The 26,440-nt window shown below is 39.3% G+C and overlaps 1 protein-coding gene across 1 annotated transcript; it reads left to right on the top strand.

Annotated features, from left to right (window-relative positions):
- Positions 1-5,363: 5,363 nt before the first annotated feature.
- Positions 5,364-24,532, top strand: LOC133452790 (voltage-dependent calcium channel gamma-4 subunit-like). The gene is made up of 4 exons (XM_061732438.1): positions 5,364-5,583; positions 15,917-16,000; positions 23,244-23,384; positions 23,739-24,532. The coding sequence occupies exons 1-4, from the start codon at positions 5,364-5,366 to the stop codon at positions 24,275-24,277; spliced, it is 984 nt and encodes a 327-aa protein (XP_061588422.1). The 3' UTR covers positions 24,278-24,532.
- Positions 24,533-26,440: the final 1,908 nt, after the last annotated feature.

Raw genomic sequence — 26,440 nt, 5'->3', positions numbered from 1 at the left:
TGGCAAGGTAATGGACACAGACTCAGACTCAGACCACAGTCAGGCTCTGGTCAGGACTGGTGAGTCAGGACTGGTGAGTTCAGGAGGTGGATGGTTAAAGCAGCACATAGATGGTTTCTGCGGCTGCCAGACAGATAGCCTATTGTTATGGGTGTTTAATAACAGTGATAAGATGGAAACGGGCAAAAGTGATTCCTACTTGAATTCCAGGTGGTAACTGGACCAACTGGTTCAGCTGGGGCTTTCCACTACCATAGGAAGGCTCCCTCAGAACAGATCAAACATCCCTCACTATAGTTTCAGGCTCAAAAAGGACAGCAATCTGGCAGATAACTGCTGTAACTGCCAGCCTCATAAACATGAACCCTGCAGACTTGATATGAGATGAGCAGATGAGCAGAGAACACCCTGCACAGCAAAGACTCTGCCACAAACACATCCCCAAAGGGACAGATTGCCCAGCACTCCACCCGGGACTAAAGAAATAAATAAATAACATTTCCAGCCCGACCAACAGCTCCATGACAGCAGCTCAATATTTGAACGTCTCAGCTGAAATATATTTTGTGTCCTCTTCATATTCATGGCTTTAATGTTGCCTCACTTTTTGCCTCTAACAAGCTTTTATCAAAGGATAATGCGCTTATTTTCTCTCACTTCTCTGATTTTTAAAAGAAAAAAATACAAACGTTTCCATCTTCAATTTTGCCAAAACTAAACAGAATTTGCCAAAGTCCTTTCAAAGAAAATACCCACTCAGTTCTCCGATCATGCTTGAAGTTAATAATTGAAAGAGGTCTTGGCACACTGCCAGGCAGAAGGCTTCATCTTGTTCCCTGGGTATGCCAAGCTATGGCAGCTACTCAAAACCACATGGAAAGACATCGCGGTTCAGACATGCTGGGCCATATTTGCAAGACAAGTACAGAAAGGGCACGGAGAGGCTGCAACTGCACAAAAGAAAGAAAAACACTAACAGAAAGAAGGAAGCTGGAAAAAAAAGAAACATTAACTACCAGACTGAGAAAGCAAGCTGCACCAGGACTCTCAAGTTAAGAAGGAATAGGTGAAGAAAGTGGAAGAATAAAGGAAGAATAAACTTTCAAACATAATGATGATGATAATTAAATTCATCATCTGCAGTCTATGTTCTCTCATTACAGCAGCTTCTTTAGTGCAGGCAGCTTCAAGAGCCTAAAATGACTTTGGAAGTAGAAACAGTTAGACACAGCTGTTAAATATGCAAAAGCTAGCCCAAGGACAATATTCATGGAAGCCAGCTACAATATACAGGGAAGAATCACAGATATGCAGACAAAGATGAAGTGGGACAGTAGGGCTGGTCTCCCTCTGTGTCACAGTGAAAAAAGACCCCCAACTGCAAACAGCCAACGGCCTTAACAAAGTCCTTAACAAAGCCCTGGACTTGGCAAAACTTATTTTAATTAGCAACTTGAAATTTAGACTTGCTGGTTGTGGCAGAGATTTACACCATACTTTTATTTTTTATGAGCCACATGATTGTGAGAAAGTACTTCAATTGATTTTGACAGAAAGTCAAGAAAAACAGTGAAAAGTTAAAAAGTGTATATGTTATACATTATCCCATACACTTGTACTACTTGTATTTTCTGCTTGTATGTTTCCAGAACTAGATGGCAAACAGGGATACTATAGCAAATTATTAGACTGGAATCAAAACAACATAAATAAAATGTATTATTGGAATATATTGAACGATGTCATTAGGAAAAGTTCCAGACAGGACAAATTATCCTCAATATTTTACCAATAACGATTAATTAATGATATTGATGATTAATTAATGATATTGATGATATTGATGATGTGGTTAATAATTTCAACAAATATTTTGTAAGTGTTTGGACCAAAGCTAGCAGAAAACATTTGGGATCCTGGACCAGCTGATGGATGGAACGAGACTTTAATAAGTAGAAATCCAAACTCAATGTTTCTCTCAGCTGTGGAGGAGAGTGAAATCATAGATATTGTAAATAAATGTAAAAACTATTTGTGAACTGAATGTGATGGCGTAGATATGACAATAGTCAAAAAGGTTATTGAGGTGATTGTTCAACCACTGATAAACACAAAATACTTCCTGAAAGCCCATATGGATTCAGATCTGAAAGATCCACATCGTTGGCAGTCCTAGAGATAATGGAAAAATGCACCAGCTTCATAAACAAAAATAAATTCACCGTTGGGGTGTTCATTGATCTTAAAAAAGCACGTGACATAATAAATCATGGCATATTAATCAAAAAAACTGGAGCATTACATCAGGGGAGGGGTTTCATGCTGGATGAAAAATGTAAACGTAAAATGCAACAATTTGTGAAAATGCCTGGACATTGTGCTCTCAGGGTGCACTTTGCATGTGTGTATGAATGTGCATGTGGCTGTGAATGTATATGTGAGTATCAGTGTGTAGTTGGATGTGAATTTTCAATTCAAACATGTAGAATTAAACTATTATTAGGGTTAGGGTTAGTACTAAACTATTACTTTATATGTACAGTATATATGGTTGTTTGATATAGTATAATTATGGACTTATGTGTATTGTTATGTATTGTTATGCATGTACATGTATATAGGAATGTATATATAGATGGGTGTGTGCACATTGGGTATAGATTTTATAGATTGATTTATTTTGTGTACATTCCTCTAAAACATATTTATTTATTTATATAGATTTATTTACAAGGGGTTCTATATGTTCGCGAACACTTTATTGTTTAAGTTGTTACATTGCATAGCATGAGATAAATCTTTTCTCTCTCTCTTCTTAGTCGTCGAACAGACCGATCCCTCCGCCCAACCTGTAACCGTGAGCAACCTTAAAGGCAGAGTGGACCCTATCAAATAACACCTTTATAAATGAATGATTAATGACTGAAAAACACAAATGTAAATGACATGACAGTAAATTAAATCATAAACTCAACCTATGTAACTTTATCTTTCACTACTGTTAATGTTGTTATGCTCTATATGCAGTGGTTTTGACATATCTGGAATGAATCAATAAATTAAATTAAATGAAACATTTCTGCACTGATCTCGCTACTCTCAGCCTTTTGAATGAAGCACCTCCAGTGAGCATTACTACTACCATCACCTTCCTGTTCAAAAATATAAAGTTTGAAAGTAATTCAATATTACCTATATTGTAGTTTCCGATTGCTGCTTGTTTTCTTTTCTCCTCTCCATCATGTTATTTTCAAAATATTTCTTGCATTCCCTTTTCTTCTGCAGTATGAATCCTGACCAGACCCAGATATGACAAAGATTCTCAGGACTCTTTTTTCGAAAGGACCAGGACATCACTTACAAGGGACCCCTTCTTAAAGATAATCCGCAGAAACACTCTCTCTCTCTCTCTCTCACACACACACACACACACACACACACACACACACACACACACACACACACACACACACACACACACACACACACACACACACACACGCACACACACACACCAACTGCCACCAAGGACTACAGGAAACCTCCAGCATCCAGCACACTGACACGAGTTTGTTGACGTGTGAGTCTTATTTTCCACTTTTATGAGTTGTGTGATGTTGCACCCAGACTACTCCAACTTCAAAGATGCTTACATTGATCTTTAAAGAAATATTTCTTCAGAGGAGAACCTTTCAAGTCTGGATCATCTGCTGATAGCTCAGCTACAAATAAGATATTTCCACTTTGCTCCTAAAAATGTTTCTCCTTTCTCTTTTTACCACACCAAATATCCAATACTGTATGCTTCACGCTTATGTGCCTGGTAGGGTACTAAGTTGTTTCACTTATTAATTTCATCATAATTAATTTGATTATAAACACTGTACATAGATTTTTTGGTTGTTTTTTTTTTTTTTTTTTTTTTGGGGGGGGGGGGGGGGGGGTTGTTTGCAACACAGAGTGCTGCTGGCATCATAAATATTGTTGAATATATGTTTTTTTATCCTCCAGTCCCTGAAATCATCCCTGTTTTCTGTTGGTAAGAGCCGTGGAAGATGTGGTCTAGATGCTCCATCTGTATCTGAACTGTAGCCGAACTTGAACAAAAACCAGAGCCACGTAACGTGTAATCATTTCTTTAAAACGCCAGATTTTGAGAAAACTTTAATGTTAAAAAAAATATGAATTTATTTTGTATTTTGCTGTCCTCCCCCTGTGGCGGGATAGGCTATACATGATCACGGAAAAACAAGAGAGGAGACCGCACCCTTTTGCTCCCTATAGTGCAGATTTTACTGTATTAGCACATCATTTTGCTCTTCAGACTGATTTTGGATACAATAGACGCGCCATTTTAAGCCCTCCCCAGGGGGTCACATGGTATAGAAAAAGTCCCTGATGATAACATGTCCCTGATATTACCATATATTTGACTAGGATGGATCTGTTTGTTTTTTTCAGTAATTTGTATGCATTATTTTTAGGTAATCTGTATGTATTATTATTGCGGTTCCCTCCTACATAAGGGGATTCCTGGTTACCCTGCAGATGATCGATAGAGTAATTACCTCTCATGTTGTGATTTCTGTTTCACATGTGGGGATCCTACCTATTGATCAGTTGCATGTGTTGCCTCTATATAATGATTTATTGTCGATTACCTATGGGTGGATTTGTCCTTTGTTCATATCAAGGATATAAGGAATTGAACTCTTATTTATGAGTAAGTCTTTTTAACAGAAATGTGTTACATTTAAAAAATATATATATAACCTTGTACGAACTTTAAAATTTAGCCATCCTAAAACTAAGAGGCGCCTTTGTTTTTTTCTTTTTTTTTTTATCACTAGATATGTATGACGCCCAGCTGGCCTTTATCTAGTTATAAGATGTTTGGATATCTGGATACATTTATGTTATATTTTATTTCACACCAGGTGTTGTGAATGATTTTTTTTTCTTTTTCTATACCATGTGACCCCCTGGGGAGGGCTTAAAATGGGGCGTCTATTGTATCCAAAATCAGTCTGAAGAAGAGCAAAATGCGCTCGAAACGTTACGACGTTTGATGTGCTAATAAAATCTGCACTATAGGGAGCAAAAGTGTGCGGTCTCCTCTCTTGTTTTTTTCCTGGATCTATGCTTTGAGACCAGCACCTGTTGAGCTATTGGATGTGCGCGACCTATTTTACCCTTTTGCTATACATGATCACACCAGTGGATGGAACCAGAGCTGCGGTCATCCAATCTCTGCAGCAGGGAGAAAACTCCGCTTGAAGTTTTGTTGAAGGAGGATGGAGGTGGTTTGGTGACATTCAGGCTCGAGCTGCAAACAGACTGGGATCCTCACATGATGAGACGCCATGGCATGGTGTGACCGTGGAGTGCAGACTTTGCTGGCCATCGCGGGGGCCTTCGTCGCCTTCAGTCTCATGACCATCGCCATCGGCACCGACTACTGGCTGTACACGCGGGCGAACATCTGCAACGCCACCAATGTCACCGCCGACGAAACCCAGCAAACCAAGAGAGTGAAGGGAGACCTAACGCACTCCGGCTTGTGGAGAATCTGCTGCATTGAAGGTAAACGGAAAGTTGCGCACATTAATGTTCGTCTTAAAACTTTTTACGCATCGGAGAGATGTTTGTATGTCCTGTTTTTTTTTTGTTATTATATATTTATTTATTTTTGGGTGTTTCTATGGTCTTTGGCAGTACTCGAGTTGTAAAAAAAAATCAGGGGGGATGGTGGATTTTATCATATGGGGACAGATAATTTGTGCTGATTACAAATAATATAATATATTACAAATAATAGCACTGACCAAAACACCTGCAGAAATACTGCAGGAATGTCATAGCAGCAGATAAATGCAGCCTTCTGTAAGCTTTAAATATCCACTGGGCTAGTGGGCTTACATCAAATACATCCAAACACAAAAATAAAAAAACTGTTTTCTGAACTTATCAATATGATTCTGTCCTTCACAGGATAAGTAAAACTGATCACTGCAAAAACTCAAAATCTTAACAAGAATATTTGTCTTATTTCTAGTTAAAATGTCTCATTTTAGTAAAAAAAATCTCATTACACTTAAAACAAGACTCATCACTGGAAAAAACAACAATTTTCACCTGTTTCAAGTAGATTTTCACTTAAAATAAGTAGAAAAATCTGCATGTGGAACAAGATTTTATTGCTTGTAATGAGAAGATAAATCTTGTCCCATTGCCAGATTTTTCCTACTTATTTCAAGTGAAAATTGACTTGAAACCGGTGAAAATTGTCAAATAAGTTATTTTTCTGGTGTTATTTTTCTGGTGATGACTCTAAATGTTGAAATAGCAGTAAAACCATATCATTGATGAAATAACATCAGGGATGGAAAGGGGGGATGGCAGGGGGGATGATTTTTACCGTTTTTATTTCAGGGGGGATGCCATCCCCCCTCATCCCCCCTCATCCCCCCTCATCCCCCCTCAACTCGAGTACTGGTCTTTGGCCACTTGACGATGGTTAAGCTTGAATTATGGTTCTGCGTTACACCAACGCAGACCCTACGCCGTAGCCTACGGCGTAGAGTCTGCGTCGGTGTAACGCAGAACCATAAATCAGCCTTTACTCGACAATGCGCGCAGTAAAATGGGAAAAACAGACATGGTGCATGGTGTGAAAATCTGTTTACTCGAAATAACAAGTTGTTCTTTTCTGCAAAAACAAAACTTGTACAAGAATGTTGGCGAGTGTGTGTGGTGAAACCCCGCAATTGCGTCCATTCGAGTGGGATGACATCATTAAACATTTTGTAAGTTAATAAATGTCGTTTTAAGGGATTGGATGGACACGGTTCCTGTTGAATCACTTGGATCATAAAGACTAATAATGACGTTCTGCATCACCAATTGTAAGAATAATTATTTCTAACATCAAATTAGACCCATGCAGCTTTCTAGGAAATTCCTTTTACAGTGTTAGAGTCTACAGAAGCACAATTTACGCATATAATTGAGTTGTTTGTACAGAAAAGAGTTGCCTTTTCTCAGCTGTTCTCCTGCTTATCTATTATATTTAACAAATCGTAGTCAGTTTGGGGCCGGGTGACCTGCTCTTTGACAACAGATCGCTATTATGTGGGTGCGTTTGGAAAGCTGCTGCTCGTAACTGCTTCATCAGAAGAAAATCAATGAAATGAGTGAGTTGAGCGTCAAACAACAACCTGCCTGTTGTAGCGCTGTCCGCTGCCTGGTGCTGAAATCCTCTCCCGGAGAACTATTTCTTCATCTTAACTGACATTCAATCGATATACTTTAAGAAGTGTACGGAAAATGTTGCATTTTAGGGTAGCTCAGATATTTATGACACACTTTTAGCATTTTTTGTTCAGATATTGTGTTTTTTTGCAGAGGGTGTGTGACACCTTTGCATGTTCATGTGTCTTGATCATGTTTTACAGCTAAACAGATGTTGGAGTCTCAGTCTCTAAAGAAACATGTAAAAAATGTTTTAATCTTTGATTTTCCTTTTGCACATCAAAGAAACAGTGATCATAGAGTAAAAAGTAATGAGACAAAAATGAATGGCTTTTAATGCTTGTGTTGCAAGCAAATACTTGTGACTGGAATCAGAGTCTTTGCTTGATGAACTCCAGACTATGGCAAGGCAGGTTTATTTGTATAGCACATTTTATGTACAAGACAATTCAAAGTGCTTTACATACAAATGTTTTTGAATGCATTAAAAAGTAAGAATTTAAAAGCAGAAATTAAAGATAGACACACAGAAGTTACAAAATAATTATACAAATGAGATACAAGAAATAAAGGTTGTAGTGCATTATGGTGGATTATTGAAATGCAGCAGTAAATAGGCAGTAAAAAAGTTTCCAACCTTGCCTAAAAGCAACTGAGAGTTTCAGCAAACCTTTTACATTCTGGGAGTTTGTTCTACAGGTGGGGGACATAATAGATGAACGCTGCCTCAACGTGTTTGGTTCTAACTCAGAAAGTAGGTGTGACCCTGATGATCTGAGGGTTTTGGTTGGTTTATAATGGACCAGGAGATCAGAGATGTATTTTGGCATTAGAACATTCAGAGATTTATAAAACCAACAGCAGGATCTTAAAATCTGTTCCCTCTTCTTCCCTCCTAACGGGGAGTTTTCTTTGCCCCTGTTTGGCTTAAGGTTTTTCTCCCACTAGGGGAGTTTTCTTCCTGCCATTTACTACTGTATGTAATAATGGCTTGGGGGTCATATTAAGGGTCTCTGGAAAGCACCTAGAGGCAACGTGTATAGTAATAGATGCTATATAAATAAAATTGAATTTAATTGAACTGAATCTGTTATATGGTCCACTGTCTTGGTCTTAGTGAGAACTCAGGCAGCAGCGTTCTGAACTAATTGCAGTTGTTTGATGGATTTGATGGATTATGCAGAATTTAGGACGGTTGCATCTTTGGTGATGCATAATCAAATGAAGAGGGCAACAGTTGTCCAAATGTTCGTCTCATATGCAGCTAAATAAATATAGTCATTAGCTCACAGTCCAGGCGTAGTCATCCTTGTATGGAAAATGCATTAATGAATTTTTTTTAAAGTTACTGAAAGACACATTTCTTCAACCTCTCGCTTTGTACCAAGATAAAGCTGATATAGTTTACAGTGCTTTTTAGCATTATTGGCATTTTCCCACCCTGCCCCCATTGTTGAAGAGAATAAAGGAAATAAAACAAGGTCTTTTTTCTTTTGTCTATTGATAAACCGGCTGTTGTGCCCCCTTATACCAATATTCAAATGCTAAATGTGTGCTTGTTTAGAAACAAATTGCATTCCTGAAAACTCAGTCCAGTCATTCTCATTCTGACAAATCTGTCTCATTGTGGATAATTTGTTTATTATGTCAAGACGATTTCACAGCCTGTAAGCTACATAACCCACAGGTTTGTAATAGATAAATTGAGCAGCATTAATAATGGGTAAGCCTCTGGAGATGTTGACCAACCCTACAGAAGAAATTTGGCTTGTTTATCTGCCTCAAATACATCTGTATGAGTGAGGTGGCTTGTGCAACATATTGTACTGTACGATTTCTTGGTGAGCATGCGTGTACGTTAACTTTTTAAAGAAACAAAAGGTCTTGGTTTGCAGCTACTGAATTATATTTTATACAAACTTGTTATACCATATTTTATTGTATAACAACGACTCTCACTTCGGGATAATGCCCCTGTATTTTTTAAGGGTAAGGCTGCAGATGTCCGAATGTTTTTTTGTCTGAGTGAATATTGAGCTTCTCTCATTGATAATGGCTTCATTCTGTTTTTTTCTTTTCGTCTATTCTTATTGTTATTTCTTTGTGTATGTGTGCATGTACATGTATTGTATCTTTCTACAGAGTGCCTAAGGTTGTGTGAGTGCAATGTGTTAGCCTGATGAATGCATTAGTAAGATGTCAAAGGTATCTTCTGAGAAGCAGAGCAAGAAATGTGATTCTGGGTTGCTGGGAGGATGTTGCTATGGAGAAACTATGCTGAGTAATAAAAGATGAGCTCCGGTCTCTCAGACAAGCTTTGGGGAGATGCTTCCCCTTGTGAGCTCACTATCTCTGCTCTACCATCATCCCCCAATTACTTCTGTACTGGCCTTCTGTGCATATCTTGATTCATTCATGTTGTCACCTCTACAGTCACCTCTTTTCACTGAATATTACAAAACTCAATCAAGAAAAACCTGAGACATGTTCACGGAAGAAAGTATTGAAAAGCACAGTAGGGAAATTGGTAATGGACACATGTGTTGTTAAAAATGTTTAAAAAGATGTTGTAAGCTGAATGAGACTCAAAGGGAGTTTAAAAGAGAGAAGCAAATTGACTGAGGTTGTTTCACCTCTTAATCCCTACTTATCTTGAATGTACTTTTCCTCCCAGCTTGGGGCATTTGCCAAAACATCACAACTTTAACAAGTGACAAATTAGAAGTACATGGTGTTAGCTATGACGTCACTAAAAAAGCACTTGCTGTAAAATCTTGACTATGCCCTAGTGTCATGATATGTGTATTAGTGTAGATTAATATTACTGGTATGTATGCATATCTTACCACACAATGCATGTCTTAAAGCAGCACAATGTAACTTTCAGCTTTTATTGAGTTTGGCCGCTCCTTTGGACAAAAGCGGTAGTTCTTTACCAGTAGTGTGGCAGGGTTCCTACCATCCACCTCCAAGTTACATAGTGCCAGTGAAGGCGATACAGACCCCTCAGACCATGACAGAGGTTCATTAAACATGTTGGAAGTTGATGTACCATCACAATGACTCTGGAAATATTATATTAAGGTGGAAAAGTTACATTGTGCTGCTTTAACTTAACCAATGTGTGGATCATCCAAGGTACACAAAAATGTTGCAACTTCCTTGAAAATTTATCAGATTCTTAGATTCATTGGAATCCTGTGTCTGGTATTTACAAGCATACCTAGTCCTTAGCAGTATGCAACATACTCACTGAACTGAAAGTTACACTGTGGAGACACAAAAGATACTTTCCTAGGGCTTTGCCACCTCATCACAAAAGGAAAGTATTGTATTTTTTCCCTTTTTAAGATAATAAGTCAGTTATATCATCTATCATTCAATTCAAAATGTATTTTAGTATTAATAATAATAGTCATAATCTATAATAATATTAAAAATATGTTTCAGTATTTGTGTAAGTTTATTTTAATTTATCTAACTTTATATACTTCAAATAAACTGACTTTGACAGAATGCAGAGTACATGTACAGGTACTGAAGGTTCTGGGAATCAAAGCATTGAGTTTCTGATTGGAAACCAACTGGAAAGTCAAGACAACATGAACCAGGCAAGCCCTATTACATCCCAATAAATATCTTCTTCTCTGCTTTCAGTAGGTTATGCCTCAGTATTTACACACACTTTCTTCACGTGGGATGTTGTCTATTTTCGCAATATTATCCAACTCCAGGGATTATTGTTGTGAAGCGTTGAGTTTTAATTTGACTACAATACTGCTTGCTATCTTTGACCAACTAGGTTTTTGATTAACCAAGTGCAGAAAACTCTGTTGCTTAAATTAAGCCAAATATTGAAACCAAAACACCAAAACACGAATAAAAAAGAATCACAAAACATATAAATAAGAAATAAAGCTGTCCCAAACAAATGTTGAAGTCTGATCTAATTTATATAACATATTACAAACATGAGTAGTTTATATCCTAGATGTTCTGAGATGTCTTCCAAAAGATTGCCCTGATTGGCAAAAGGGGGCGGGACTTATGAGCACATGAATATGATTTTTTTTTTTTAAACATCCTTTTGACCTGCAGAGCAGAAATTTGCAGGATATATCCCTTCCATCATGACAAGCCTTTGACTTCCTCCAATTGCAACTCCACAGACATGTGGCGTCTGACCTCGATCCGGGCATCCACAGTATTACAGCGCTCCATACTTTTTGTTATTTTTTTAGTGTAAATAGTACATCTTAGCCACCATGCGGCATATCTTCGACCGGAATACCCTCCTATCCATCAGGGAATCTATACTTTTTGAGTTTTGTCCCACTTTTTAGACTCCTTTAGAGGAAATAAAGGAGTGTGTTCCCACCGGAGGAAACCTGAAATGCAGACTAACAATTGTGCGTCCTTCCCGGCGCTACAGGGGCCGGCGGGCCAGTGCCCTGCCTAGGACAACATACTCTGCTGCCTGCTATCTGCATGTCCAACATACGCTCTCTGTGCCATAAAATGGACAAAATCAAAATTCTGCTACGGACTAACAAGAACTTCTAGAGGAACTCTGCTCTCTTCTTCTGTGAGACTTGGCTGCATGACAGAGTTTCCGACACCTCTGTGGAGTTGCCGGGATTCCAGCTGATCAGAGCCAACCGGGACACGGGTAATCGAAGGGAGGAGGTTTGTCTTTTTACTTAACTGGTGCATGGATGCAGTGATATTACACCAACACGCTTGCAGCATCCTGGAATCATTTTTTATTGAGTGTCCAATGATGAGACAGCATTCAGGGACACGGTGTCACAGCTGGCAGCGTGGTGTACACAGAACAACCTGGAGCTCAACACCAACAAGACGGTGGAGATGGTCATGGACTTCCGGAGACACTCTCCCTCCCACCCCTCACTTCTCATCGACAGCTCAATTCAGGTGGTGAACTCTGTGAAGCTCCTGGTAACCACCATCACCAGCGACCTCAAGTGGGAGACACACTTGTGCAAGGTCATCAAGCATGTGCACCAGAGGATGCTCTTCCTCACACTGCTCCGCAAGGTGAACGTCTCCCCCAAGGGTTGCTCCCACTTCAACAGAGCAACCATTGAGTGTCCTCACCTCCTCCATCACTGTGTGGTACCCTGCATCCTCTGCCCACACCAAGAACAGAATGGAGCGCATCGTGCGAACAGTCTGTCTGTGTGTGTTCTGCACCAGTTCACTCCCTGTTCACTCCCCTCCCATCACAGGTTCAGGTCCATCAGAACCAAAACCACCAGGCACTTCAACAGTTTTTTCCCCCAGGCCACCACCCTCTTAAATAAAGGCATCTCAGCCCAGCCGCTTCTAAAAGACACTTATGGCGCTTTTATACTAGTACCTACTCAGCGCGACTCGACTCGTCTCGCCTCCACTCGCCTCGTCCTCGTTTGTTTTTAGACACCCAGATGAGAAGTGGGCGGGTTGTAGCGAAGCTGCTGTGACGTATTTGATTGTGCGATCCAAACGGAGAAGACAACACTAAACACTACATGTAGAACCTGGAGGAGATGATATATGCGCTGCTTGGTCTGTGGCATGTGTTCGATATCAAGTTAAAAAATGAGAGTGAAAGAAGCTTCAACCGGCGATGCTTTTTAAAAGTTTTTGTTTGTGTCGGCGCTACTAAGAAATCAGCTGGGAGCCGCGAGTGACCGAGCGCCTGGTAGATCCACCAGGTTTATGAACATCTGCACCTCAGAGTTGGATCACCAAACAGACTTTTGCGCTGCCAATGCCTGTCGGATAAAATGAGGAAGCCGCGAGCTGCTCTTGCGCTTCCTGATTCAAACGTCTGACGGCCCCCCGACCAATCAGTGGCGTGGTGGATGAGGACGTCAGATCCAGGGCCGACTCAGCACCCTTAGAAACTCGGCAGAATAGATACAGAAAAAGTATCTACTCGGCACGCCTCCACCCGCCTCCACCCGTAGTGTAAAAGCGCAAAACGGGGGCGTGGCGAGTAGAGGCGCGCTCATTTTTCATTCCTGCCATCCAGTAAATACTCCTGGTGATTGTACATATGATATACTTACATGTATATGATATATTTTTTGCTTACTTATTATATTTTTTATATTTCTAATTAGTTATTTTATTTTTTAATTTAATTAATTAGTAGTGCTTTTTTTAACACGTCAAATTCTTGTGTACATTGTACATTTGGCGAAATAAAGCAATTTCTGATTTCTGATGTTTTGTGCCATATCTGTTGAAAAATTAGCAAATTAGCTCCACATGTGTGTCTCTGTAACACATTACTTTATTGGCATCAAACTTCCCACAGTGATTGTCGGGTGGGTAATGTCAAGTCTCTGAAGTTTGGTGAAGATTGGTTAAAGCATCAGCACACATGGATTTAAAAAAAACGTATAAAATGCATGATACATTTTTTGATACATTTTTTATTCAGTAAATATCAATCTGAGGCGCGCCAAAAAAAAACACATGAGTTTTATGGTCTATAGACCCATTTTTTTTAATGAATATTTGAAATTTACAGCTATGACATGCAAAATTAACATAATGATTTTTAATTCTTCATTATCATTTGGAAAATAATTCCCATCATTTGGAAAATAATTCCCTGGTCATCCCAGTCTTTTTTCAGAATTTTTGGAGCCGGGGTTCAGGAGTTAAGCATTTCTGAAACAAGGGTACGCACACACACACACACACACACACACACATACACACACACGTTCACGCACACACATAGACACACAAACACGCACGCACGCACACACACACACACACACATAATTTCTTTTATATCTAAGTCTTGGGGACCTTTCTTCCTCCCTAGTAAAATCTCTTAACCAAAATCTTTACAAAATCCATTGTCCTAATGAGCTGAACCTTTCAGGATTGATTCCTTGAGTGGCTACATTTGCCTGTGTAACTTTTCTTGATATTTTGATGTTAAACCCATTGTTTTTGGCAATTTATGTAAATTTGACCTGGTGTCTCTTTTAACACCAAACTTGGCACAGTCAGTGCAGTTACATGCACATCTTAATCAAGCTATTGGCAACAATCTAGCTAAGGATTAAACTGGAGTTTTTGAGAAAGTATACATGCGCGGGGAGACAAACGATTATTGAGTGAGGTGCGTTCGGCTCCGTGATGCTAAGTGGCGCCACACACACTTCTCCCACTGTGTTGATATTCTTGCTTTCGCGGTGTCGTCACTTCCGGAAGGTGGAGTCCCGGGGCAGTCAGTAGCTCGGCTAAGCGTGGGTTGTGGCTTTTAAAAATTCGATATCGGTCGGATTAAGGCAAAAATTTGGTTAATGCATGTAAACGTACTGACTGATTGTTTTAATAAAACTTTTGAAACCTACCAAGTTTGATTAACATCTGTCAAAATGTCTTTGCACAGGAACTGATAACATTTTCTCATATAATGCTAACTATACTGTATTTAACTACTTTAAGAACATACAATATCAGTCTGAGGCTCCTCTTAAAAAAGTTACCATTAGTCTTCCATAGGGCCGCTGGGTCTATGTTGCTTGCCACCACCAAGTCTCTGTTGAGTTCTTTTTTGGAGTGATATAATCACGAAAGCACCATTTTGATCTATTGCAGTTTTGTTGCCAGACTTGAACCAAAAAAAAGTCTGTAATCCCTCCCGTTCCGACCTCTGACCCAGCTTTCCTGATACAATATCCCCGAACAGCCGTTCTTGGCCTGACGTTTAGACTGTCCATAGCTAATGGTGGACGGGATTGGTGATGGCCGGGGAGTTTGTATTCAGTTTAAAAAAAATAAAAACAATAACTTTTCTAGTCCTCCACATTTCCATGTAAGAATTTTGGAATTCTATGATTTCTTAAGACATCATAAGAAATGTATTGGATTGAAATGTTTGCTACATAGCCAGTTAGTTCATAGAAAGACCACTATGTTATTCAACACACACGCTATCTAACTAAATAAAAATAGAATATTTGTAAATGTTCTTCTCTTTAAAAAAATATCTGAGAGTGGCAGTCCAAGCTTTTTTCTTTCATTGACACGTGTAAATGATCTCACACATATGTTACCAGTGCCAGTGATACCCTAAATGTGTCTTATGAATGTGAAAATAGCTCAAGAGTAACTAACACAGTAACAAAGTAAGAAATTACATGAAGTGGGAACAAATCAGGAGTTAGAGCTTTAATTCAAAGTCTAACTTTTCAATATTCATAATCTTCCAATGTTTTATTCTGTTGAAAGTTGAGAAAAGATTTTCTCAGTGAGTCTTTGAATAGAACGTGCCTGAGGGCCCGAGCCCCCTTGGAGCCACAGATCCACACCAGCCTGTCTTCAAATGGTTTCTGACATGGTTAGAGGTGAGAAGAGGGAATTTCACATAAAGTTTAGATATACTTTGAAAAAAAAACACTCAATTTTTCAACTACTTCCTTATTTGAGGACCATAAAAGCTGAATGTTGAGTGGAGGATTGATGGATCTGTGTTTCCTTTAATAATCTCCGTCCTAAAGCTTTTCAAGCCAAACTTCATTATGAGCTGAAGATGCATCGTTTTTAATTCAACCAGTTGTCTTTTTTTCATATGTGTAACAGTTGCTAACACTGAGTCATGATCACACTCACTGTGCTTTTGGCCTCTTCACAGGTATCAACAAAGGGAGCTGTTTTCGAATCAATCATTTTCCAGAGGATAATGACTATGATACAGACAGTTCAGAGTACATCTTACGTAAGTCAGTGCAACCTCTTCATCACTAAACACTTCAACCCTTAATCTCCCTTCTTTTTTTCCTCTGTGATGATGGAGTTAGCACCAGGGTACTTAATGTGTCATGACATCTCTATCCTCTCCCTATGCATGATGCCATGACAGTAATAGCAGCTCTGCTGTTAATGAAGTGTGTTGTGTTTGTGCATGAGGACGTAAAATAGGGATTTTACCCTTATGAAAGCTGTAAGATCCTATTTCATATTTTACTCAAGTAGCTCAATAAAGACTTAGGAAAGAAAGAAAATAGCCCAATTCATACAGTATATTCACGTTATAAAGACAGCTATTTCAGGAACATTTAGGATGCACAACAATTTCACTTGGCCTTCTAATCACTCTGCATGTATAAAGCAGACTTTTTAGTGACAAAAAAAGCTTTTACATACTCTGTTGACTGAATACGGTTAAGGGTTAAATGTGTTTGCCATTTTTGTTGTTTGTAAGAAAAAATATAACGATGAATTCAATTCTGTGTTTAAATTATACTGTTATGACTAATTATGACAGCAACAAGAGATAAACCTATGAACCCCTTTTATAAATAAGTTTATTCTCTAGTATGGCTGTATGATTATAACCGAGAACTTGAAAGCAATATATCAATACGACATGTAGCACATCAATCCTTGCACACTGATCAGTTCAGGAAGGCTGGAGCAACACTAACTCTGAAAATATCAGATAATTTTTTATAAAACAAAGCTTTTTCTTCCTTCTTTTTTCTTTTAAAAAACCTCACAAAATCAACAACTGAGGATTAGGACCTATTAAATGATACAGTTTTGACGAAAACCTTGAGTGCTATATTTTTCAGTTACAGAATAAACTTTTTAAAAATGTATTACGGTTGATCTCTGCAGTTTCTGCAGGGCCTGATCCCCCCTGTTGCGGCAATTTCAACAACTTCAAAGTTAATTTATTTTCAAGGACCATCACTGCAACGGCCCAGTGATGTTGTTGTGATGACATAGCGTTCTTACTCAGGAAGCCAGAAGACATGGAACACGTTGTCATCAGGGATTTTTTCAAATGCTTTGCAAACGTATGACTAATGTTGTGAAAGAGGCAGTTTAAGCTATATCTCGCACTTAATTCTTGGTGGCACAGTTTTTCTGGAAGTATTCTCAGAGATCTTGGTCTATGTTGAAATGATAGCCTCTCACAGGTCCCTGCAGGTTCGCCTGCTGCACATCCAGGTGCTTTCCCCACATCCCACATGTGCTCTGATGGCTAGACATCTGATTATTGCGGAGGGCAATCAAGTACAGTGACTAAATTTTCATGTTGAAGAAACCAGTTTGAGAATATTTGACATGGGTGTGTTCCACTGTGATCAAACTGACTCGGATTGAATATTAGCAAAAGAAATAATATTTTACTTGCAAGGAGAGCAGTTCATACACACTGTCTGAAGTGCTCTAACCACAGCATATTGCCTTTTTGTTTTATAACAGTGTCTGAGGGGAAGAAGACCCCCTCCCCATTAGGGATGGGCGGTATGGACTAAAAAATGTATCACGATAATTTCTGGCATTTATCCCGATAACGATAAAAATTACGATAAAAAAAATACCAATTCAACTCCACCTTTTTAACTATGAATCTATCTCGCTCTTAGATCCGCCATATTTGTTACACAAAAACGTCATCAACGGGAATTTATCTTTCTTTCTTTCTTTCTTTCTTTCTTTCTTTCTTTCTTTCTTTCTTTCTTTCTTTCTTTCTTTCTTTCTTTCTTTCTTTCTTTCTTTCTTTCTTTCTTTCTTTCTTTCTTTCCTTCCTTCCTTCTTTTTTCCCTTCCTTCCTCCTTTCCTCCGGCTCTCTCCTTCCTTCTTCCCTTCCTCTTTTCTCCCTTCCTTCCTCCTTTTCTTGTTTTCTCCCTTCCTTCTCCCCTTTCTTTCCTTCCTTCCTTCCTTCCTTCCTTCCTTCCTTCCTTCCTTCCTTCCTTCCTTCCTTCCTTCCTTCCTTCCTTCATTCCTTCCTTCCTTCCTTCCTTCCTTCCTTCCTTCCTTCCTTCCTTCCTTCCTTCCTTCCTTCCTTCCTTCCTTCTTTTTTCCCCTTCCTTCCTTCTTTCCTCCTGCTCTCTCCTTCCTTCTTCCCTTCCTCTTTTCTCACTTCCTTCCTTCTTTCCTTGTTTTCTCCCTTCCTTCCTTCCTTCCTTCCTTCCTTCCTTCCTTCCTTCCTTCCTTCCTTCCTTCCTTCCTTCCTTCCTTCCTTCCTTCCTTCCTTCCTCCCTCCCTTCCTTCCTTCCTTCCTTCCTTCCTTCCTTCCTTCCTTCCTTCCTTCCTTCCTTCCTTCCTTCCAAAAATCAGCTTTACACAAAAACATCATCAACAGGAATTTATTGTTTTTACCGCAAGATGACAAATTCTTATCGTGAGGAATTTTTTTGACGGTATATCGTGAACGGTAAAATATCGCCCATTCCTACTCCCCATATAACCCTCATCTCAACAGAGAAAGAAGAAGTCAGTTAAAGTTGCACACTCAAACAAAGCATACAGTAAACCAAAACCAGAGACCACTATCTCTTTACAACATCCTCTATAGAGCTCCGGACCGTGACGTCAGAATTTCTCATAAAGCAACATTCTAGAATGTAAGCAACGCCATTTTGGCAGTAAAGCTGAAGCGGGTGAGAATGACGTTTCTGCGCCAGTAAACGGTAGAGACGATGCCAGAAAGCTGTTGTGCACCGGGATGCCAGAATATTAGAAAAAGGGGAACTGATAGAGCTTTTTATCTTTATTCCTAAAGATCCATAGAGGCGAGATGAACAAATGTATGCCATAAAACGCACAACAAAGACAGCTGACACAAGCTCCAGCTCCAGAATCCAGCTGAGCGGTTGCAGTGGGCCCCAGGCACAACACTATCCTCTCTGAACACTACCCATGCCTTCAACTGAGGGTCATTCAGTTTTTGAGAATAACTCACCAAAAATAAATAAATAAAAAGGCACCTGCATGATAACTATTTATCATAGATGTATGCAATTAATGTATGAGGTGGTGCCTTAAAACTTTAATTCACACAGTAATTTCTTCGTTGAAAATCCACGTAACATTTAACTCTAATGAACGTGCCGAGCACATTAGCCTACACTGACTGCATTGGTGTTGTGCCTTTTTTTAGCGCCTTCGTTAATTTAATGAATGAAGTGCTGCTTACCCTTACATTCATGATAAAATAACCCTTTGCTGACAGAGTCCAAAGCTGAATATTGTTCACAAATCCACAAATCAATTCATACCCCTCCAGGCTTTTGTAATTTTTAAGAGAATCCCCGGAGTAGGACGAAGGAAAGTTGATCAGGTAGTCGTAGATGTCGGATGTTGGAGGTTGGGCAGCTCTGTTGCATTTTGATGCTTTTATAAAAGTACTCCAGGAGCTTTGTAAGGGTCAGTATTATTGAGTGCACGAGCGGTTCTCTTTCCTGCCAAAATAGCGCTGTAAACGAACCAGGTCACGTGGGGTCCAGAGCTCTAAACAGTTGCAGACTTTTATTACTTGTGACCTGGTTTACAACGTATGACCCCTTTTATGGGCCTGGGACAGAAACAACTAAGCTCCCCAGAGTCAGCCTTTTCTAAAGGGAAAAAACAAAATTCTATGTCATGAAGAAAGAGAGGGAGGGACAGACAATTATTGATAACAATACTAGAATAAGAATAACATATATGTATATATTTCCCCATTAAAATTGTTCACTGTGGTTATAAAGGGGTGGACTTGCAACAATATTTAGACTGGTACTCTCACTCAGATAGTGCAGAGGGGCTAAACAAGTTACAAAATATAACCCCCACACCACTATACCACCTATAGGCTGAACTGTTGATGCCAAATTCTGATCAAACCATCCAAATGTTTTAGAAGAAATGAAGACTCATTAAACCAGGCAACATTTTTTATTATCACATTTTGGTGGGCCTTTTGGGGATCCACTTTCTACTTGGACTGGCCCATTTGGCACCAACAGCCACACCGCGTACAAAGTTGCTTTTTCTTGCATGTTCAGATGGTCAGCTAGAACTTCATCAGATTTTTTACTACGTTTACATGTCTAAATACAAAGAGCTGCTGCTCTGAGCATTTGAACATGTGTGGCTGGTAAATGTTCTGAAAATATTAACTGCTGCAAAAATTTAACAAGACAAAAAAATGTGTGATATAAGTGCAAATCATTTACCTGTCAGGTCTATGGCAATTGGTCCAGAAACATGATACAAATATAAAATAAATCAATATAATACAAATCATTACAAATTGTAAACATGATAGAAATTACATCCATCTAAAGTTCAGAAAACCAAAGCAAAACACACAAATATTCAATATATCCCTACATGCAACAGAGGAATTTCAACAACATTTTAATTTGAAAACCACCAGCCAATGGATTCTATGTTTCTTCAGAAAAAGCCCTTTGACATTAGTCACGTGTTTAAAAAAGAAAGAAAGCGAAAGCCCTCGTAAAGAAATGGTGGTGAGTATTTTTAGATGAAATCAGTAGGAAAATGCAAATGTTTTAAGATAATATGCATATACCTTTACTTTGTTTGAAGAGCTAAGCAGGACTATCTTCAATTTCAAATGTAATTTTCAATTTTATTTATATAGCATCTATTACAACACAATTTATCTCCAGGTGCTTTCCAGAGACCCAGAACACGACCACCGAACAATTATTAAACAATGGCAGGTACAAACTCTCCTAGTGGGAGAAAAACCTTAAGCCAAACAGTAGCAAGGAAAAACTCCCTTCAAGAGGGAAGAAAAACCTTGAGCATGACCTGATCATAAGGGGCCCCTCCTGCAGAAGGCCAGCCAGGTAGTGCAGGAAAAGGTAGATCAGAAAGGGAGAATGAAGAACAGAGAGAGGAGAGACACAGACACAGGGGCGGATCTACAGGGGGGCACTTGCCCCTCCCCAATCAAGAGCCTTGCCCCCCCCTATTGCCCCCCTCAACTCAAACGCACCCAATGCATTGAAATAAGGCATTCATTTTTTTTGTAACTATAAAAGATTGTCTTTGGCCCCTAAAAGAGTTAGTGCCCCCACATGCTGTGAGTCTGTGTTATGAACCCCCTGGTGCTGCTGGGTGGATAAGAGGACCCAGGCAGCAGTGGAGAGAGCGAGCTGGCAAACTTCTGTTGGCTAAATAAGTCTCCTCAGCCCACAGTGATATTTTTACTTGTTTTTAAGTTCAAGTCAAGTTAAATTTATTCAAAAAAGTTAAATTCAACAGGGAATCAACCGCCAAAGGCGACTGTTTAGTACGTTTGTTAATTGCTAGTCAGAACGGGTTGTTATATCTGAATTGTTGGTATATGGCAGGGCTCTTAAGCCTCACGCACTGAGATTGAGACTCGTGCATTTCGACAAGTTTACACGCTCGTGCGGAAAAATCATTAACTTTACTGCACAGAAATTTCCAAAAGGCAGATCATCATGTGGTGTGTTGATCACTCATACATCTCAGAGCAGCTGTCTTGAGTTACCAACCTATCGGCCAATCATAAAAGAGAATTTCTCAGCCAATCATAAAATAGAATTATTTTGTTGCCGGGTGAGGTCTGAGTTTCAGGCCTGTTTGGGGCCACTGAGGGACAAACAGAGCAGCTACAGAGTGAGGCAGACGTACAAGGAGACAGTGGTGTGAGGGATGAAGACAAGAGGGTATCAGGTTCAGAAAAAGGGACAAATACTGAAGAGGTAAGCGATGATGGCAGGGAGTCAGAGGAACAAACCTATATTTCAGCTGAACTAATTGATGTTTTTCTTATCTATTAAAAAATTCAGTGTAGCAAAATAAGATGATACTCCATAAAATAATGTGCTTTAAAATATCTTCTGTTTCAAGGTTAGGTATGTAAAGCTTTACCATTCATGTTATTTTATCTCTAATTGCAATTAATAACATCCTGTGGTAGAGAAACAGTATTAGCTCTGTTTGGTCATTTTACATTGTCACCATGTTTTTTTTCATTATTTTTTTCAGACATATCAGAATGCAAAGGGGATGTATGGAAGAGTATCAGAGTATCAGTATCAACTGAAGAAAAAAAAAAGAATTTAATTCTGAATTTTTTTTCACAATTCTATTTCTTCTCTTCAATGGTCCTAATACTCCTCCGTAGGGATGCACCAGTGCAACCTAATTTAAAGACGTTCCCAAAAACCCTCCAAGGAGAAGCAAAAAGCAGTTGATACATGGTTAGTTGTACTACAGGGATGACTATATAAACAGATGTAGACAGCAGACACTGGGATAGTCAGAGGGGGGACTGCAGGTCAGCATGCAGCTCCTGAAGCTCTGGACTATAAACATCCACAGAAGAAAAAGGAGGGAGCAGACCAGCACAACAAACTACAAAAACAATGGAGAACAAATATTTGTATAAGATACCTCTAATTATTAGATACTTCTAATTAATAACTGAGGGTTGATCTGAGGAAAGGACGGAGAACAGGAGAGAAGGAGGGATGAGGGGCACAGCTCAGTAGATCATGTTATTGTCCCCCTGCAGTGTAGCTCTATAGCAGCATATCTAGGATAAAGCTACATTTAAGACCAGCTGCTTTAGTCTCGTCCTGCAGCTGCAGCTATGACTACTGGCCCTAACACACTAAAGTTTACACTAACTAGAGGCTTTAATAAACAGAAACGTTTTAAGTTTGGTTTTAAAGGTGGAGGTCGTGTCAGTCTCCTTAACCCAAACTGGAAGTTGGTTCCATAGTAACGGTGCCTGATAGCAGAACGCCATTCTTCCAAATCTACATTTAGCTACTCCAGGAACAAGTTGGCAGAACATTACTTTAGGAAATTCCTGTCAAGTAAAAGTCAACTACTATATTTACTATATGTATATATTGACTAATGCCACTTAAAATATTACTGTGGAGGAAAAATCAGAATGTCTTATTGTGTGTGTGTGTGTGTGTGTGTGTGTGTGTGTGTGTGTGTGTGTGTGTGTGTGTGTGTGTGTGTGTGTGTGTGTGTGTGCATTCTTCTCATGTGCCTGTAAGTATGTGTTCTGCTTACTTTTCTAGTGCTGCAGCTTGTACAAAACTTGTAGCATTTCCATCCTCATAAGCCATGCTCTGTAGACTCAGTTTACATGTGATAAGCTAATATTGGCCTGTAACACTGGCTGTTGACAGCAAGACATCTTTGTCTCTATCTCATGTGAACAGGTATAGTGCGTGCATCGAGCCTCTTTCCAATTCTCAGCACCATCCTTCTGATGTTGGGCGGTCTGAGTGTCGGGGTTGGACGCATCTACAACAGCAGAAACAACATCCTGCTCAGTGCAGGGATCCTGTTTGTGGCTGCAGGTAGGATGAGACTGACAGTCCCCCACAGATAAAAAGAAAAACTGGGCCAATAAATGTTCTCTATACAGAGCAACACACTAAAAGAGAGAATACATAAGCAAACAGATTGTATTCTTGTTTGTTTCTTCATTTTTTTCATCTTTTTTTGGATACATAGCACTGTAAGAGAATTTTCTTAAATCTTTTGGAGCTCACGGTTGCATAGTTTTGTGACAAAATAAGAGAGGCAGCAGAATAAACACTACACGATAATCCTCAGGCACAGCAATGTCTTTTTTTTAATCTGGTTTTCTTTAACCCTACATAAACTATTTCTCTCATCGTATATCTGCTTCTCCACGTTCGTCCCTGCAGGCCTGAGTAACATCATTGGCATCATTGTGTACATCTCCAGCAATGCCGGCGATCCCAGTGACAAGAAAGACGAGGACAAGAAGAACCACTACAGCTACGGCTGGTCCTTCTACTTCGGTGCCCTCTCCTTCATCGTGGCCGAGTCAGTGGGTGTCCTCGCTGTCAACATTTACATTGAGAAAAACAAAGAGACACGCTTTAAAGCCAAGCGTGACTTCATGAAATCCACCGCCTCCTCTTCTCCATACTCTCGCATTCCAAGTTACCGCTACAGACGGAGGCGCTCACGTTCCAGCTCAAGATCGTCCGACCCGTCTCGTGAGCCGTCCCCGGTGGGAATGAAAATTGGTGGAGGATCAGCCCGGGGAGGGTTGGGGATGGGTCTGCCGATGGGAGATATATCCATGTACACCCTCAGCAGAGACCCTTTGAAGGGTGGAAGTGGGCCGTACAGCCCTGAGAGGGACTTCTTGCAAGTCCACAATTGCTTCCAGAAAGATGCAAAAGATGGAGCGAACCGTAGGACCACACCTGTTTGAGGTCAGGAGTGTAATTCAGTTAAACAATGAGCACGATGGAGCAAATTAAATGTTGTTCAGTGGTTGAGAAAAAGGACAATCTCCCCACAGGACTGTTCAGACGGCAGGAACACTGAAAGGTCAGATTCCCTTTTTCTTGCACCCTTCTGTGACAGAAAAGTAGAAAGGTTTGAGACGATGGAAGACAAAAATACACTTTAAAATAACATCTTCTTCTTCCCTGGAAAAAAATGGTTGAAGACAAATGTAGCAATATTACATTTTAAAGTATAATACTTAGTATTTGAAAAGTCACTTCTGCTCTTACAATAAGTCTGAGGACTGTGGCCTGTGCTGGTATTCTTTCTAAGGGGTCTTTCTTTGACTTTGCCCAATAAAAGAAGTAATTCCTTTTTCTTATAGATGCTCAGTATTGTACGGACTCACAGTATTGAAAATAAGGTTATTATGTTATTGGTTGTGAAGTAGTGTTTTGCAAATGAACTCCTTTTACTCTGAGAAAAATAATGTTTGTCTCCAAAATTGTTTGCAAAAATGGAGTAATGTGTGTGGCTGTTTGTTATATTAGAATTGATGTGCTTTAACTGTAACTTAACACGAATGGTGCTAACTTAACTTGTACATCTTTGATAGTCTGAAGCCCTATCAGCTCCAATTGAAATACTTTCACCGTATCACAGTCAAGTTTGTATGTATGTCAAGTGATAAATGTGCACATTGCAGTGTGAGTGTGCATTCATGGCTCTGAAATACTGCCTCGGTGTGCAACAATCACACCATGACTTGCAGTAGATGTATATAAGAATAAATGGAAACAGCCACAGTAATGCCAGAACATTCCAATTCCCAATGTGCTGTATCAGTGTGTGAACATTGTGTACACAGCCTGCCTGGGTAGTTTGCTTTCCATTTGCTCAGGGATGATGTATTGAACTAATGAATTTCTTACTTCAGCTAGATAGACTGTTACAGTTATATGTGTAAAGAAACAGATTGGGTCATACTCGGTGTGTTGCTGTTGATTAACTTGATTCGCTTTACTTCAGTGTGCACTGCCCCTGTATTCAGAGAGTTTTTGTCTTGTAAGATTTCTGATCACGCTGCAAAGAAATGCACTTGTAGGCTCATCTTTATAGTATTTCTGTCCTACTGCGTAACACAGGCGCGCACACACACACACACACACACACACACACACACACACACACACATGCATTTTTAAGGAAATGAGAACAAACAATAAAGGTTTTTGTGTCAGGATGTAGTTTATGTGATACTGTTTTGCAACTGTTGACGGTGTGATATGATGCTGGCTAAATGACGGTTACATGGTTACAGCGGGGTACTGAATTCAAAATTAAAACAAAAACCTAATTATTACGTCTGCAGGCATAGTATCTTCTTTTTATATAAATCATATGATCTTTTGTTTTTTTTACCATCCATTAGATAGTTAACTAGTTACTTTGTAAGGAATACAATACCTTTAACAATTTGATCTTTTAAGGAAGGTGTGTCCAAACTTTTGACTGTTAGTGTATACATATATATATATATTTTTTTTTTTTTCGTTTTAAGGCAATGAAAAACAGTTTTCATTGATAATAGGTAATTAGGTAATATTGATATCTTACCTTAAGTTGATGAATCTAACCCCCCCCTCCCCCAACACACACACACCTCCAAAGACCAGAAAAATCTCTGTTCACTTGAAAAGAAATTGTTGCTTCAATCACAGGATAATCGGGGAGAACTTGCCAGGGAATATTTACGTAAAAACACCTGATTATGAGCAAGGATTTATATTTGAACTCTAAATGAAGACTCGGTTTCAGCTTTGATTTATTAGAATAGATATCTTCTTATAGAAGGCAAAGGGGAGAGGCTGAGTTTCACCTCCAGGCTGCAGCCGACAGCTGCTCCAGTAAAGTCTTGTTGGAGATGTAAGTGAAAACATCAGGCTACTCTATTTGCCATCTGACATTTTCAGCTTTGATCAACTGCTACAGTTGTCACGGATGCCATGTATATGCATGTTGGTGTGACACTGTGGCCCAATAACCGAAGGGGAGTACCCTTTTCTTAGTAAAAGGAGAGGCTGAGAAAGAAAAAAGTTTCAATAAAGATGTGTAGAGATCGCAAATGTAATCACTCCATTATTTT

Source organism: Cololabis saira, chromosome 1, assembly GCF_033807715.1.
Source record: "Cololabis saira isolate AMF1-May2022 chromosome 1, fColSai1.1, whole genome shotgun sequence".
NCBI lineage: Eukaryota > Metazoa > Chordata > Actinopteri > Beloniformes > Belonidae > Cololabis > Cololabis saira.
This window is presented reverse-complemented; position numbering and strand designations above follow the sequence as displayed.

Coding starts and splice junctions, on each gene's coding strand:
- LOC133452790 (XM_061732438.1), top strand. CDS start 5,364: ATGGCATGGTGTGACCGTGGAGTGCAGACTTTGCTGGCCATCGCGGGG. Junction 16,001..23,243: donor CAGTTCAGAGTACATCTTAC/GTAAGTCAGTGC, acceptor TCATGTGAACAG/GTATAGTGCGTGCATCGAGC. Junction 23,385..23,738: donor GATCCTGTTTGTGGCTGCAG/GTAGGATGAGAC, acceptor TCGTCCCTGCAG/GCCTGAGTAACATCATTGGC.